Below are 16,173 nucleotides of genomic sequence, written 5' to 3'. Positions count from 1 at the left end.
GCCAGCAGCCAGCTCCTTGGGCGGCGGTGGGTATTACGGGTTTTGACTTGTCTGGGTCATCCTGTAGATCTGTTCTTCCCCTGTGTGTGGCTGTCCTAGACTCCGCTCACTGCCCTGCCTCTGTGTGCCCGCCCCCCCACACCTACGGTTGCCTTGGCCTTTACCCCAGAGTGTCTGCCCTCAGGTAGTCTCCCACGGCACAGTGCGGGAGCCTGTGAGCTCTCCAGGTGTGGCCACCCTGATGAAGACGCCACAGTTGAGGTGGAGACGTTTATTGGGCTCTTATCAGCTGGTAGAGGACAGTTTTGCCCAGCCCCTCCTGTGCTCGTCCCTCCCTGGTAGACAGGCCCAGGGCTCCTATCTACCCTTGCCTGGTAGCAGCTTCAGGGTCTGCTGGGAGGAGATGGGTCACGGCGGGGAGGGGCAGGCAGCCTGTGCACCGGTTTTGGGGCAAAGGTCCCTGGAGTGTTGCCTCCCTTCCTGTGACCCCAGGCTGTCAGCTGTTGAGCCAGGCTATGAACCGGCACCTCAGGATACCCAGGAACCCCTGGAGCCAGGAGCAGAAGGGCTCAGTCCTTTCCCCATCGAGCCCGCCTACCAGCTTCCAGATCTGCTGCATTTTCCAGGGATCCACCATGTGCGATGTGAGCAGGAACTTGCCGTAACAGCACCGATCCAGGGGGTAGTGGGTAGCACCAGCCAACTTGACACAGTGTGTGGGGGCAAGGCCTGCTCGCCTTGCACTCACCCCCACAAATACATCCTCCAGAGGTAGAAGGGGCGCCCGGCTGGCCACCTTCAGGATGAGCTGCACAGCGGAGGCGGACAGTACATAGCCCGTGCCAGAGGCGTAGGGCGGGTAAGGACCCCAGGTCTCAGGCCACAGTTCTTCTGACACGTGGTGCCGGGCCCCGGGTGTCCTAGTGGGGCTCACCATCCAGTGCACCCGGCCTAGATACAGAAGTGGCACAGCCTGGTCTTTGTGCGCCTCATGGACAATTGCGGTCTCTTCCTGGGGCTCCTTCCCCTTTTTCCAGTGCTCCGAAGGGCCCCCTCTCTGGATCAGCTCTGACACCAGCTCTGGGACGTTGACAAACACGTCATCGTCGGTCTTGAGGATGTAGCGGGCCATGGGACAGTATTTGTTCGCCCAGTTCAGTCCACTGAGGGTCTTGAGGGTGAGGTTGCGGTAGGAATCCTGGAAGGAGGCCTGCAAGATATCCTCCTGAGCTGCTGACTCGGCGGCTAGGTCGGCAAAGTGCTGTCCAGCAGGTTCTCCCAGGAGGAACAGGGTCCGCACCCTGAACCCCCGGGCCTCACGGATAGCGCCCCAAGATCCCCGAATGGCGTTCCTCTGGTTCACGTGCTCCGGGGCCGTGCACACTAGGATGAGCAGGAAGGGAGGGGGTCCCGGACCACCACAAGCTTCGGGGTTGGGAATCAAGAGGCGGGGCAGGGCCAGGGGAGGGCCCGGTGAGGCCGGGGCGGGCAGCAGGGATGCCAAGGACAAGCTCAGCAGTTCCTCCCCCAAGCCGGAGGGCCCAAACAGGGTCCAGATGATCACCAGCAGTAGGACCGCCAGGAGGAGGCGCCGGAAGAGGCTGAGCGGCATGGTGAGCCGCAGAGTCCTGTGGGGTGGGCAGAGCTGTTAGAGCGGCCCTAACCGGCCGCAGCAGAGATGTGATGGCCGGTGCCGGGCAGTGGGGGCGGGGCGGGGCTGGCGCATCGCGAGGTGTAGTCGCCATGCAGCCACAGTCCACAGCAGGCACCGGGGACCGCTGCCTTCTTCCCCTAGCCGCCCGCACGCCAAGCTCGGCTCCATCGCGCCCCTCCCCAACTGCCTTCCCATCATGCCACTGTAGGCCGGAAGCCGACTGGCAGCGCGTACCCGACACTCAGCCCAGCCTTTCTCTATTTGTTCCTGCTGTAAAGCACTTGGGACACCAGAACCTTTCCCACGCAGGACCCCCAGGGCGGCGGCGCCGAAGAACTCACCGGAGTGCCATCTGGCCGTGCAGCGCCCTTCACAACAGCTCTGCACTCCAACCCCGGGAGACACTGTCGCAACCTGGCCGTCCCCCTGGAGATTGCGAGCACTGGCGGCCTCACCTCTGGCTAAACAGTGCTGGCTGTTGCCGCCCAAACGCAGAGGGCAGTTGAGTGGCAGTTACCAGGAAGACAAGATGGGCGTGGTGGCGCCCGCCTTTCTTCCCAGCACCTGGGGAGGCAGTGGCAGGTGAGTTTGAGGCTGGCCTCCCTCCTCCCCACAAAAAACCCTTGGCGCTCCAGGCGTGAAGGGGTAGTGAATACCAGGATGGCTGGTCGCAGGACGGCGCTGCTTCCCACGCCCAGCTCAGTGTGACACTGCGTTGGTGGGGGAGACACTACACCCAGCCAGTTAGTAACCACCAGATGAAAGACAGAGACCGAGGTCACAGGTTTATAAACTATTTATTAACAGCAAAGGCCCAGAGACTCATTTCTTCTTGGACACACCCACAGTACGGCCCCGGCGGCCGGTGGTCTTGGTGTGCTGACCTCGGACACGAAGGCTGCAGAAGGAAGACAAGTCACGGGTTACAAACCAGCAAAGGCTGAGCCAGAAAGCCCTGGGCCACGCGTGAGCAGGCAGGCGGAGCCCCGTCCACTCACCCCCAGAAGTGGCGCAGACCCCTATGGGCTCGAATCTTCTTGAGCCGCTCCAGGTCTTCACGCAGCTTGTTGTCTAGACCGTTGGCCAGAACCTGGATTTGGAGACAGGCACTAGCCTCACTTACCTCCCGACTCGGTGCCCAGGTTTAAGGGACACCCCTGTACCCAGCCTGCCCCCCACACACACCTGGCTGTACTTCCCGTCCTTCACATCCTTCTGTCTGTTCAAGAACCAGTCTGGAATCTTGTACTGCCGAGGGTTCTGCATAATGGTGATCACCCGTTCCACCTCGTCCTCCGTGAGCTCTCCAGCCCTCTTGGTGAGGTCAATGTCTGCTTTCCTCAGCACCACATGGGCGTATCTGCGCCCCACACCCTGAGGCGAAGAGGCAGAGACTTAACCTCTTTGTTTCCTTTTACTGAAAATAGGCTGGCTGGAATTACTCAGGAGGACAACGGGACTGTTAGTTTGTGGCCAGCCGGAGTTACCTGTGTTGTGTAAGATCCTGTATTACTCAATCCCACCACCATAGACGCCTCTAGGGATCCAGTACCCCGTAACTTCCCAGATCACTTTTCCAGACACACCAAGCGTGGCTTTCAATCAGAAAGGAACGTTGTTGAGGGCACACACTGGGCCAGTAACAGATCCAACACCACAAAGGCATCTTTCCTCAATGCCCAGCCTCTGGCTCTAAGCATTTAATTTTTGCATGGTGACCCCCAACTGAAGGTGATAACAAACAGTGCATTGGATGCAGTGTCCACACATCTCAAGTGACCTCGTGCCTGACCCTCCCCTTGCAGAGACCATCGAGGCCACAGGCGATCAGTGTGGACCCTAAATACAAAGACTATAAGGAAGTGGGCCAAGCGGACCCCCCCACAGCAGTGTTCCCACCAACAGACGAGCAAAACCAAGTATTTAGGCCCCAGAGGGGGTGTGACTCTGCCCCAACCCAACTTCCAGAATTAAGTGGAAAAGTGTTGTAGAAGCTGGAGAAACCGCTGCTCTTCCAGCACCTGGGCTTGAGCCAAGAAGCCACAATGCCCACAACCGCCCCATAATGATATTTTGTGCTTGTTCTTCTCACAGGCCGCTTGGCTGCCCTGAGCAATGAGCATGTGCAATGCAGGCTGGTGTGGTGGTAGAACAGCTCTGTGGTTCAAGTCTAGCCTAGGCTACACAGTGAGACCCTATCTCAATAAAACCGTGACACCACAGCCAGACTGCTTTCTGACTTGTTAGCACTTGCCCAGATTATAAGGAACTGACTTCTGGTAGCTACAGCAGCTTGCAGGGACTGGGACCCCGACAGTACAAGGTGGTCTTACAAGTAAGGGCAGTTGGCATGTCTGTCCACCCCCTTCCTACATGCCTCCAAATAGTCAACACAGAGATCAGGCTGCAGAGATGGCTCAGTGGTTAAGAGCACTGTCTGCTCTTCCAAATGGATCTGGGTTCAATTCCCAGCACCCACATGGCACCTCACAACTGTCTATATCATCAATTCCAAGGGATCTGACACCTTCACACTAATGCACATAAAATAAAATGAATTAAGAAGAACACAGAAATCAAGGAGCCATGGCACAGAACCTCCAGTGTCCTTCACCCTTTCTTGGTCAGTTTGCACCACACCTCAAGCACACCCTGGGAAGTCACCCCCCCCTCACCACCCCTAGAGTCAACAACAGGCTTCGTTTCTTAACCCTCAGGACCCAGGCTCTGTAGACACTGTGCAGTCCCCAACGAACACCAGCAAGAAGCTCACGCCTGAAAAGGCAGGTCACATGTGGTACGAGCAAGCAGCCCACCCCGGCCTCTCAATCTCCCAGAGCAGCATTCATTCTGCTCCCCCCCCCCAGCGACCTTCTACTGTCACTGTTTCCCAAAGGGCAGAACTCCTTAAAATACGGCAAGCGCGAGAAGTCACAGGTGGGGCTTCACACCGGAGCCAAAGCCAAGTGTTGGCTTCTATTTCAAGCAGAATAAACACAACCGCAATGGCACCCCAGACCATCACATCCCGCTAGCCCTAGCACATGTTAACTCATAGTGTCCACCCAAGGGTTGCTGACTGCAGAGAACACCGTAGGATCGATCTCACAAACCGACCTCTAGGAAAACCTCGGCAACGGTGGGCACGGCCATACTGGTGCCTCGCTTCCCCGGGCGAAAGGTTTTGGTCTAACCTTAGATCATCTTCAGACTTTTACTACGTTAGGCGAGTTTGGCTGCTACTCCTTTGCTAAGCCGGCAGGACTTGGGTCTCTTGCACTCTCTGGCCCCTGACAGCGCTTTTACCTTAATGGCAGTGATGGCAAAGGCTATCTTCCGCCGCCCATCGATGTTGGTGTTGAGTACTCGCAAAATGTGCTGGAACTTCTCGGGGATCACTAAAGACTGAGAGAACACGGGAGTTATCAGACACAGACCACGGCGAGGAGGTCTCTGGGGCGCAGGGGGGCGACCCGGGGAGCAGGAGCCCCTCCTCCGCTAAGGTCTCACACAGCTCCTCAGGGCTCGCCACACCGCCAAACGCTCAAGCGCGGGAAAGCGCACGCTCTGACAGGAGCGAACGGTGGCCGCGGCGCGCAGTGCGCGGGGCAGCGGAGGCGGGACGAGCCCACACACAGACACGCTCCCGACAACCTTCGTGTGTCCGGGGAGCGACCCTTCCTCGGGCCCCTGCTCCCCGGAATTCCACGTCTTGGCTTGTGCCCTCCCGGGCCGCTCTCCATCGCGTCAGGGAGAGTTGCAGGCCCGCGGGACAGGGCCCTCCGCGAGCCCCGACGGGAAACGCTCCCCGCCCCGGCTCCGATGTCGTCGGATCTCGGCAGACTCCCTTCTTACCATGGCGGCGGCACAAGCGGCGGCGTGAAGGCCTCCTGTGGAAGAGAGAGCGGAAGTGACGTATGGTCCTTATATACCTTCCTGGAGGAAGGGGCGGGCCTATCTGGGAGGAATGCTTCCGGAAACGGCTTCTCTTTCCTCGCCCCTCCCTGAGAGAGGAGTGGAACGAAGACGTTTGGGTGGGTGGGGGGTTGTAACTTCCGGTTCGGTCGTCTTTGCGGTCGTAAGGTTCCTGTGCGAGCGAGCAGCGAAGGTTCCGGAGCAGGGTTGTGTTCCAGACGTCCATCTTCCCGTTTGCACTTGACCGAAGTAATCAAAGCCTAACAGGGGAGACTGGAGCCAGTCACTTTAGCTCAGATATCTGGGAACGTCTTTTGCATCGTACAAGACATTCTGGGCCTTGTGGTTTTGCTTCGGGAGACGGACTCTGAGACTGACAGCTGCCGGAAGTGAGGCTGCGGGGGAATGGCAGCCGCGGAGACCATGGCTGCTGCTGCCCGGGAGCTGGTGTTGCGGGCTGGGACCTCAGATATGGAGGAGGAGGAAGGCCCGCTGGTGAGAGCACGGGGCTGTTTGTCCTCCAGACGGTCGTCAGGTCGTCCCTCTCCCCTGGAAGGCGTAGGCTGGGTTCAGACACGAGGGTCGGAGCCCTGCTGCTACCGATTAAGGTTGACTGAGCCGTCGAAGGAACCAGAGTGGCTGAGACTCACACTGTGTCAGCTTCCTATTCACGCTAGAAAAAAATATTGTTTTTAGTAGAAAAGAGAATATACTAGACAGGATTAAGATCGTGGCCTCTGGAGCCTGATTGCCTGGGTCCCCCTTCCAGCCCCACCACTTGTAAGCTACGTTGGATTTTCGGTGCTGTTGCTTCCCACACCTATAAAGTGGAGGCGTTATTAGGTCTTCGTTAGGATTATCTGAATGAGTTGTGTGTAAGGGTGCACCCAACACGCGAGTAAGCACTGTGTAAGCTGACAATTTTAGCATCTGAAACTCCGTAAGGGTGTGATGGTAGAACACCTGAGATAGCAGGACACTGAGGTCCTGAAGTAAAAGGCGAGTCTGAATTTAATTCATTTGGACACCTCCAGCAACTCCATTTATTGATACTGTGACGTATTTTCTTCTCAGTAGCCCACAAAAGTAGATTTGCGTGCATCAGAAGCTTTGACCCACTTACTAAGGCCCTCTCGGGAAAGCACCCCTCGCCTACCTCACTTGCAGGATTAAGGATATCCAGTTTTATTTTGTTTCCAGCGTCTCCTGTATCCTACATTCACTAATCTGTCCCTTTTCAGGGGGCTGGTTCTGGACTCCAAGAGCCCCTGCAGCTGGGAGAGTTGGATATTACCTCTGATGAATTCATCCTGGATGAAGTGGATGGTAAGTGGTCGCCAAAGTAGCCCCCTTTATCCTTTAGGAATGCGTAATGCGACCCCAGCAGATGACCCCCCCATACCAACCCCTGCATGTTTTTTTTAAATGTAGGTATAAAGTTTAATTTATGAATTGAGAAGGTTTAACTTTAATTGAAGCTCAGTAAGAAATGAAGAGCAAGAGTAGAGGAATTATAGCAACATGCTGTAATGTGACTGTTACTCTTTGTTCTTCGGGACTATTATGAAGATTAAAAAGCCGTTACGAACATAACGGTGCAGCCAGCCAATCTGACAACTAAGACAGCTACCGAGTGATTGGCAAGCTGCTGCCACACAAGCCATACCCAGCAGAGACAATTCGTACCCAGGGCCAGATGGGAGGTCCCTCAGTTTCTCAGGATGCCACACGCTTTAGCACTTACAAGTTCACGTTTTGGAACTTTCCATGTAATATTTCTGGTCTGTGGTTGACTGGACTACGAAGAACCGAAATAGTAGGACGCCGGACTGTGCAGAGCAACTGCTCCTGCAATGGGAGAGGATAGGGCTGGCTGAAAGGGGAGACTGGTATGCGGGTGCCCAGTGTGGCCAGAAGGGGTGTGCTGGTCCTCAATGACAGACTTCTGTTTCCAGTTCACATCCAGGCAAATCTGGAGGATGAGTTAGTGAAGGAAGCTCTCCGAACGGTGAGGCCCTCAGATCTCCTACCCTTCCTTACTCTTGGTCTTTGGTTACCTCGCTGTGTCCCCTCTAGCCCACACTGGGCCTGTCCTGGTGTCCACCCACTGTGGCTCCTTCCCAGCTTCTCTCGTCCTTTCTCCAGGGTGTGGATCTTCGACACTACTCAAAGCAGGTGGAGCTGGAGCTGCAGCAGATTGAGCAGAAATCCATCCGAGACTGTATCCTCCAGCAGAGCGAAAAGGCGGCCTTATCAGCATGGGGTTTGGGAGGTGTGATGCGGGTAGCCCCGGCAGGGATTCTGTCACTCTGGGGAGACCTGGGGGTACTGCAGATCTGTGGAGCTCTGTGTTCACTGTGAAGCCCTTGACGCTTGTGGGTCAGATATCCAAGAGAGTGAAAACATAGCGTCTCTGCACAATCAGATCACAGCCTGCGACGCTGTCCTGGAGGTCAGTGGCCCTCACCTCTGAGCCGGTCAGTGGCCTTCACCTCTGAGCCGCTCATGCCCTCTACCCCTGCTTTTTTTTTTTTTTTTTTTGTACTTTTTGTCCCCTCAGCCATGTCCCATGCTTATGGGAGATCCCACTGGGGTTTTCACGGAGAGACTTGGGTGGCATGTTTGTCCCATCAACTCTGTGGCACACCCACAGTGTTTTGCCCTCCCCACAGCGCATGGAGCAGATGCTGGGAGCTTTTCAGAGCGACCTCAGCTCCATCAGCTCCGAGATCCGCATCCTGCAGGAGCAGTCGGGAGCCATGAACATCCGGCTTCGTAACCGCCAAGCGGTTCGGGGAAAACTTGGGGAACTTGTAGATGGGCTCGTGGTGCCCTCCACTCTGGTCACGTGAGTTGAAGGGTCATAATGTCCAGAGCAGGTGATTGGGCTGGGTCGCCTACCCAGTTTACAGCATGGGTCTCTCGGCTGAGGTTGTCAGGAACTATCTAGAAACCTAGTGTGCTGGCTCATGCCTGTAATCACGAGCTTGGGAGGTTGAGACAGGAGGATTGCTGCAAGTAGACCATGCTGGGCTATAGAGTGGGATCTTGAAGAAAAGATACAGTATAGAAATTATTGGATGGTTAATAATTCCTTACCCTACTTTAGCCACCATAGGCTGGCACATAGGTTAGGAGTGATCCAAGGTCACCTGGGGAGGCGGGGCTCAAGAGTTGAAAACTGTACATATGTCATGAGACCGTGGAGAAAGGTAGAACTGAACTGTGAGGCGGGAGGGGTGTGATGGGGTGTATTTCAGGGCTGTTGAGTCTCCCGTCTAATCACTCACATCCTTGCTCCTCAGGGCAATTCTGGAAGCTCCAGTGACAGAGCCCAGGTTCCTGGAGCAGCTGCAGGAGCTGGATGCTAAGGCGGCTGCGGTCAGAGAGCAGGAGGCCAGAGGCACAGCAGCCTGTGCAGACGTCAGGGGCGTGCTGGACCGGCTCCGCGTCAAGGTGGGGAGGGGCGGCTTAGAGTCAGCTTCCCGAGAACCTCACCCCGCTCCCCTCTGTGCACCGGAAAGTCTAAAGAGGCAGAGTGCCTGCTTGGCACGCACATAGCCCTGGGCTTCGTCCCCAGCCCCGCACGTGCTGGCATGATGGCACATGTCTGTTGTCCTGGCACTCAGGAGGCGGAAAAAGAAAGATGAGAAGCTCAGAGTTGTTGTCTGCTACAAAAGGAGTTTGGGTCCAGCCTGAGACGCATGAGACCCCGTCTCCAAAACAAACAGTGCTCACTTTGGCAGTGTAGGTACTAAAACTAGAACAATACAGAGAACCATGGCCCCTGTGTAAGTAAGGGATGACGGCAGATTCAAAAAGCATTCCATATTTACAAGAAAAACAACCCGAAAAATAAGGCCGGCCGTGGTGGCACACGATTTTAGCTCCAGCACGCAGGAGGCAGAGGCAGGCAGACCTCTGTGAGTTCCAGGCCAGCCAGGGCCTCACAGAGAGACCTTGTTTTCATACCAAAACAGCAAACCAAAGCACAGCTGAAGAAGCATTGTCTCCTTTCCCTTTACAGTCACTGCCGCCACCTCCCTTCCTTCTGCACAGTAAAAGCCCGCAGCCTCATGGCCTCTTTGTCCCCACATGCAGGCCGTGACAAAGATCCGGGAGTTCATTCTGCAGAAGATTTACTCCTTCCGAAAGCCGATGACCAACTATCAGATCCCACAGACGGCCCTGCTGAAGTACAGGTGGCCACCTGGGCCGGGCACAGGGTGGCCTGAGCTTTTCACCCATCCAGCGTGGGCAGCCAGGGTGCCTGACCCGCCCTGCACCTTGCAGGTTTTTCTATCAGTTCCTGCTGGGCAACGAGCGAGCGACAGCCAAGGAGATCAGGGATGAGTACGTGGAGACGCTGAGCAAGATCTACCTGTCCTACTACCGCTCCTACCTGGGGCGGCTCATGAAAGTGCAGGTGAGCCAGGTGGAGGGGGAGGGGCGGAGCTCCCCAGCACCCCATAGGAGGAGCCATGGCTCAGCTCTCTGTTATCTTTCTCTAGTACGAGGAAGTTGCCGAGAAAGACGATCTAATGGGTGTGGAAGACACAGCAAAGAAAGATATCCTAGAGAGGGGAGCCTCACGCCAGGCTCCTGGTGGGGTGTCTGGCTCCAGCCCACAGGGCTGTGTTCTACCTTTCTGTGGTGAAGAACCTTTGAGGGTGGGAAAGCGAGAGCTCCCTCTCCAAGGCACACGGCGTTCTGGCAGTTCCGCGCCTTGGCTTCAGATAGTTTGTAAGACCTTGACGCCCATTACAGGTGTCAGGTGACGCGAGGCTGTGGTTCTGGAGAGGGGCATCCAGGCCACAGTTAGCCTCCTGGGATCCTCAGGTCTTGGCTTTTGGGCCTGGGCTAGTCAGTCTTGTTGTCTTCCCTGACTCTGATGCCGTTCACGATTCTTCTCGAAGCCGTCCCTCCGAAGCAGGAATACCATCTTTACCCTGGGCACCCGGGGTGCCGTCATCTCCCCCACTGAACTTGAGGCCCCCATCCTGGTGCCCCACACTGCCCAGCGTGGAGAGCAGAGGGTATGACGGGCCTACCGCTCCATGGCCAGGGATCAGGCCCTTAAGGTGTCAGAGTGGACTTGGAGGTCCCCGGGCCACTGAGATGTGGGAGGCTGTGCCCCTCTTCAGTGCCTGTTCGGGCTGCTCCTCCTGCCTGGAGGCTGGGCGCCGGGTCCCCTGTGCTCACGGCACTAAGATATGCCACGTCTACATACCCTGGGTCAGTGTTGGATCCCCTCCCTCCTGTCCCTCTGTCCCGTAGTACCCGTTTGAAGCTCTCTTCCGCAGCCAGCAGTATGCCCTCCTGGACAATTCTTGCCGTGAATATCTTTTCATCTGCGAGTTTTTTGTCGTGTCTGGCCCAGCTGCGCACGACCTATTCCACGCTGTCATGGGCCGCACACTCACCATGACGCTGGTAAGCCTCCAACTCCTGGGCTCCCGCCTTCTGTTCTCAGAGCTCACCAACAGCCAGTGGGTGGCCAGTGACAGCACTGAAAGTGGGAGGGCCCAGCCTGAAACGCCTAGGTCCTTAACTCACAACGGGAGCCCCCAAGAAGCCTCAGAACTTGGGGATCCCCGGAACTCCCTCCGTGGTTTCCCAGGAGAAGACAGCAACCCCTGGAAAATGAGCAGCCTCTACATCCTGGCCCTTTACCCCGGCCCAGGCTCAGCGTCTGCTGTGAGGAACTCACATGAGTGTGGCTAGTGAGGAAGTGGGGCCCCTCCGGGAGCTTGTGGACAAACTGACCTTCAGTTGTCTGCCTGCTGCCGTACCACAGAAACACCTGGAGTCCTACCTGGCCGACTGCTACGACGCCATTGCTGTTTTCCTCTGCATCCACATCGTTCTCCGATTCCGCAACATTGCGGCCAAGAGGGACGTCCCTGCTCTGGACAGGTCACTGGGCTCTGGTCCTGGGTGCCTGTGTGCTCTCAGTGTCTTGTCTTACACAGGCAACTCCGTCCTGACTCCAGGCTCTTCCTCACTGATGCCCTTTACCTTTATTCTCGTGTGTGTGTGTGTGTGTGTGTGTGTGTGTGTGTGTGTGTGTCCCAGGGTGGCACTGGTGTCCCACACACCCACTCACCACTCCCCTGAAGGGTGCCGACTCCCACAGCCCAGCTGCACCCTGGCCAGCTGACCTTTGACTCTGCTTAAGCCTGCAGGTACTGGGAGCAGGTGCTTGCCTTGCTGTGGCCTCGCTTTGAGCTGATCCTGGAGATGAATGTGCAGAGCGTCCGCAGCACTGACCCCCAGCGCCTTGGGGGCCTTGACACGCGGCCGCACTATGTGAGGGCGGGTGAGGGGAACAAGCCGGTCTGTGGCCACACTCGGTGGTGGGCTGGACACTGCTGAGGGAGGGACGGGGGCACGAACGGCAGAGGCGGCCGTGAGGAGGTTGCGTCTGCCGGTCAGGCTGCTGTGAGCCGTCCCTTCTTACTCCCAGATCACACGCCGCTACGCCGAGTTCTCATCTGCGCTGGTCAGCATCAACCAGACCATCCCCAATGAGCGCACGCTGCAGCTGCTGGGACAGCTACAGGTGGGCCGGCAGGACAGACCCAGCACGGGGGTCAGGCTGGGGGCGGTGGCCTAGCTACAGGTGGGGCCGGACAGACCCAGCATGGGGGGGGTGACCTAGGTACAGGTGGGGCCCGGCCGGACAGACCCAGCATGGGGGGGGGGGGGGTGACCTAGCTCTCTCTCCCACTGCCTCGGCGTGGCTTTGCAGGTGGAGGTGGAGAATTTTGTCCTCCGAGTGGCAGCAGAGTTCTCCTCCCGGAAGGAGCAGCTTGTGTTTCTGATCAACAACTATGACATGATGCTGGGTGTGCTGATGGTAACGTGGGGTGACGTGAGCCGCACCCCTCGGGGAATCCCTACAGCTCGTGAACTCTGCGAGAGCTCAGCGCTTCACCCTGCATCTTGGCAGCGTCTGCAGTGTGGCTGAGGGGAGGTGCTGGCGGAAAGGCTCTTCCCAAGTTCCTCACTCAGTGTGTCTTCCTCAGGAGCGTGCTGCTGACGACAGCAAAGAGGTGGAGAGCTTCCAGCAGCTGCTCAATGCCCGGACACAGGTAGGCCTGGCGTGGCCAGGAAGACTGCGGCGCAGCCGGGCTGACCTCAGTGCGCAGTCCTTACAACTCACTGCTTTGTGCTAGTCTCTCTAACTTATCTTTATGATGTTAATAACGTAAAAGCAACAGAAAAGTATAGCTTGTGTTTCTATGCACTTGTGTGTGTGCACATGTCAAAACAACCAGCTCTGCATTGCAGGGATTTGTGCGTGTGTGTCTACACGCACGCAAGCTCACACAGGCTCCTGTTGTGAAGCACATGGTGGTCAGAGGTCACCACTTGTAGGACTGGGCTCCTTCCACCTTGTGTTCTGGGTGGGGACCGGTGGCAATCACCATTCCCCATGCCCAGCTCATCGGTTCCTGGTTCTGGAAGGAGATCTTGGGGGACGCCCCCTGCACCTTGTGAGGCCACCACTGAAGAGTGCCAGGCTCACAGAGGCCCGCTGCTCTGTGGGGTATCGCATTGGTGCATTGTCCAGGTGGGGCTCCTTTGTTCCCAGGACCCCTGACTCTGTTCGGGCTTGTGCTTCTCCAGGAGTTCATCGAAGAGTTGCTGTCTCCTCCCTTCGGGGGTCTGGTGGCATTTGTGAAGGAGGCTGAAGCTTTGATTGAGCGAGGACAGGCCGAGCGACTTCGAGGGGAAGAAGGTGGGAGGATGTTGTCATGGGGAAGGAGAGTGGGTGTTTGGTCACGCGGGAAGGTGGCCCAGCGGGGAAGGCTTGGCTGGGAGAGAGCCAGGAAGCCAGGCTTGGCGTGAGCGGGCCTGGCTCCTCTGACACTCCCTTCCCTCTGGCTGCCAGCCCGAGTCACGCAGCTGATCCGAGGCTTTGGCAGTTCCTGGAAGTCGTCAGTGGAGTCCCTGAGCCAGGATGTCATGCGGAGCTTCACCAACTTCCGCAACGGGACCAGCATCATCCAGGTGGCCGCTCCCTGCCCTTTGCCGTGGCCCAGGGTTGACTATCCCGCTCTTTCCGAGGGCCTCATTGCCCACACAGTCGCCCCGACAGTCAGCAGTCAGCTCTGTCAGGTCCTGTCAGCCTGACCCACTCTCCTCTCTGCAGGGGGCTCTGACCCAGCTGATCCAGCTCTACCATCGCTTCCACCGGGTGCTGTCCCAGCCACAGCTCCGGGCGCTCCCCGCCAGGGCTGAGCTCATCAACATCCACCACCTCATGGTGGAGCTCAAGAAACACAAGCCCAACTTCTGATTCGGATCCACGCCCTTACCTGTGTCCCCCTTTCCCGGCCTTGTCTCCGAGGCTCCCACACACGTCATGCAGCCTCCGTTGTCAGGACTGCCTCAGCACAGTGTGTCCCAGGCCACTTCTCCCGAGGCTGCTGAGGTGACCTTCGTTCCCCAGTCCTGTCACCTCTTGCCCTGTTCACTCAGCCTATGAGCTTCCACCGCCTCAGTCCCCTACTGGCTCTCAGCTCGTAGGGCAGAGCAGTGCGGGCCGCCCTGGCCTGTGGCTTGCTGACAGGCTCCACTGGAACACTCCTGGGGTCCACTGGAACACTCCAGGGGTGAGCCCAGGGGTGAGCCGTCACCTCCTGGGGGTCCCTCGTCAGTCCTTAGGCAACAATAAGTGCCTGATGTGCTATGACCATTTCCTCTCTGATTGGTTCTCCTGCACCTCTTACTGTAGCCCTTTCTAGTTCCCACCCTAGTGGGCGTCAGGAGGAAGGTGGGGGAGCGGCCTCTGGCGTGCTGCTGCTTCCAGCACAGGGGCGGCAGAGCTGTCCAGGAGGAGACTGTTTGTAGCTCCCAGGAAGGTGGCACGTGCCTGGAGGCCTGGGAACGGGGACAACTCTGGGCATTGTCCTGAGGGCTACCATGGGAAAAGTCCACCCTGACCCTGAGGTGGTCTGCCTCGGCCCCTAAGTGGCTGTTACGGCTCCTCTGGGTGGAGGGCCTGCAGCACCTGCACCCATACACTGGCGAACTGCTGGGCCTGGCTTGTTATTTACAGCAAGACCCTTCCTGCTGCCCACTACGTGCCAAGCTTGGAGCTCTACATCGGCCGTCTCAAGCTTCCTAACGCTGCGTCCCTTTAATACAGTTCTTCATGCGGTGACCCAGCCATAAAATTATATTGTATGTTGATTGCCACTTCATAACCGCAGTTTTGCTACTGTTGTGAATTGTAATGTGAATGTCTGTTTTCTGATGGTCTTAAGCAACCCCTGTGAAAGGGTCGTTTGACCCCTAAGGGGGTCATGACCCACAGGTTCTAGAGTGAAGGAACATCATTGACCAAGTTTTCTATTTTATTTTTGAAACAGCATTTCTCTGTGTGGCCCTTGCTGTTCTGGAGCTCACTCTATAAACCAGGCTGGCCTCGAATGCTGGCCTCTGCCCCCAAAGCGCTAGGATTAAAGGGCGGCCACCTTGACCAAATCTTAAACAAAAGCTGCGCTGGTTTGTAATCCCGACTGACTGGGTGGCTGAGGCACGGCATGAAGGTCTGCCTGGGTTAGAGAGTAAGTTCAAGGGGCGGTGTCTTAAAAGTCAAGCGCGGGATGTAGCTCAGTGCCAGGGGGCTTGCTAGGCGGATTTGGTCCCTCGGTCCCACCTGCATTGTCAGGAGGAATTCCAGGTGAAAGATGCTGTCCAGAAAAAAAAAGAAGAAAAAGCAACGAGCTTATTTCCTCCACCCCATTCACGCCCCAGGTTTTGGCCAGCGGAGTCTTTGAGCCGGTGCACCCAAGGCCCTGGCCTGCTGAAGCCCAGAGAGGGGGAAGGAAGGAAGGAAGGTAGACTTTAAAAGCCGCTCTTGATTGGGTCGTACGTCTCAGGGTCAGTCAGAGTCCTGTCCTTACAGATCTAGAGCCATTGTCCCCTTCCTCTGCTTCCAGGTTTCCCCAGACTCCATCTAGCTCCCGGTTTCCCTGAGGCTTCCCCAGTGCTGTTCTGAGGCTGGGGCCCTCGAGCTCATCTCAGGCCCAGCCCCGGGAATCCATGGTCCTTTCTCACTTGCTACCCCTTACCTAGCTACCCCACCCCTTCCAAGTGTCAGCCGTGGGGATGCTGCTCTGTCAGCGTACAGCCCTGGCTGTTCTGGACCAGCAAGTCAGAGATGCACCCGCCTCTCCCTCCTGAGGGCTGGGGCTAAAGGCATTCCCAAAGAAGGCGGGGCCGTTACTCAGCTAGTGGGGCTGGGGTGTAGCTCAGGACCTGCTGAGCTGGCAGGAAGCCCTGTGTCAAATCCCGGGCAATAGCAACAGCAGAAGAAAAACTAACGCTCCGCTCTGACATGCGGGGTTGTGCAGGCGATGCCTAGTACTTCAGTGTGGCCCGGACAGCCTCGGAGAACCCCGAAGCAGCTGGGGAACTCTGCAGTCTGCCCAGACATTTAACTTCGCCCAGGCCATCCCCAAGACCCTTGGCAGCTGCGACGCCACGCATGGCCGCCAGGGGGTAGCAGGACACAGGGGAAAGCGCCGGTCTGGATCCCCACACACTACTGGGCTTTGAAAGCTAGGGAAGGCAGGGAGAATTTGCCATAA

The 16,173-nt window shown here is 57.2% G+C and overlaps 4 protein-coding genes across 4 annotated transcripts in view; 2 read left to right on the top strand and 2 right to left on the bottom strand.

The window, feature by feature from the left end:
• Rxrb (retinoid X receptor beta) overlaps positions 1 to 16,173 on the top strand; it is a 150,255-nt gene that overhangs the window by 2,354 nt on the left and 131,728 nt on the right. The gene's annotated exons all lie outside the window — the stretch shown is intronic.
• B3galt4 (beta-1,3-galactosyltransferase 4) lies at positions 257 to 2,312 on the bottom strand. Its single transcript, XM_021629805.2, has 2 exons — positions 1,996 to 2,312; positions 257 to 1,628 (listed from the first exon to the last, which is right to left on the bottom strand). Exons 1-2 carry the CDS (start codon positions 2,004 to 2,006, stop codon positions 497 to 499), a joined length of 1,143 nt encoding a protein of 380 aa, XP_021485480.2. The 5' UTR covers positions 2,007 to 2,312; the 3' UTR covers positions 257 to 496.
• On the bottom strand, positions 2,433 to 5,638 carry Rps18 (ribosomal protein S18). Its single transcript, XM_021630275.2, has 5 exons — positions 5,510 to 5,638; positions 4,961 to 5,059; positions 2,840 to 3,028; positions 2,653 to 2,744; positions 2,433 to 2,552 (listed from the first exon to the last, which is right to left on the bottom strand). Exons 1-5 carry the CDS (start codon positions 5,510 to 5,512, stop codon positions 2,477 to 2,479), a joined length of 459 nt encoding a protein of 152 aa, XP_021485950.1. The 5' UTR covers positions 5,513 to 5,638; the 3' UTR covers positions 2,433 to 2,476.
• Positions 5,696 to 14,808, top strand: Vps52 (VPS52 subunit of GARP complex). Its single transcript, XM_021629790.2, has 20 exons — positions 5,696 to 6,064; positions 6,811 to 6,895; positions 7,525 to 7,577; positions 7,715 to 7,790; positions 7,954 to 8,021; positions 8,242 to 8,417; positions 8,875 to 9,025; positions 9,671 to 9,771; positions 9,863 to 9,995; positions 10,081 to 10,138; positions 10,472 to 10,605; positions 10,847 to 11,002; positions 11,367 to 11,485; positions 11,755 to 11,878; positions 12,036 to 12,131; positions 12,321 to 12,428; positions 12,598 to 12,663; positions 13,202 to 13,313; positions 13,467 to 13,585; positions 13,728 to 14,808. Exons 1-20 carry the CDS (start codon positions 5,975 to 5,977, stop codon positions 13,872 to 13,874), a joined length of 2,172 nt encoding a protein of 723 aa, XP_021485465.1. The 5' UTR covers positions 5,696 to 5,974; the 3' UTR covers positions 13,875 to 14,808.

The sequence above is a fragment of the Meriones unguiculatus genome, chromosome 16 (assembly GCF_030254825.1).
Source record: "Meriones unguiculatus strain TT.TT164.6M chromosome 16, Bangor_MerUng_6.1, whole genome shotgun sequence".
NCBI classification, from domain to species: Eukaryota; Metazoa; Chordata; class Mammalia; order Rodentia; family Muridae; genus Meriones; species Meriones unguiculatus.
The sequence above is the reverse complement of the archived record's forward strand: the minus strand, read 5'-3'. Positions and strand labels throughout refer to the sequence as shown.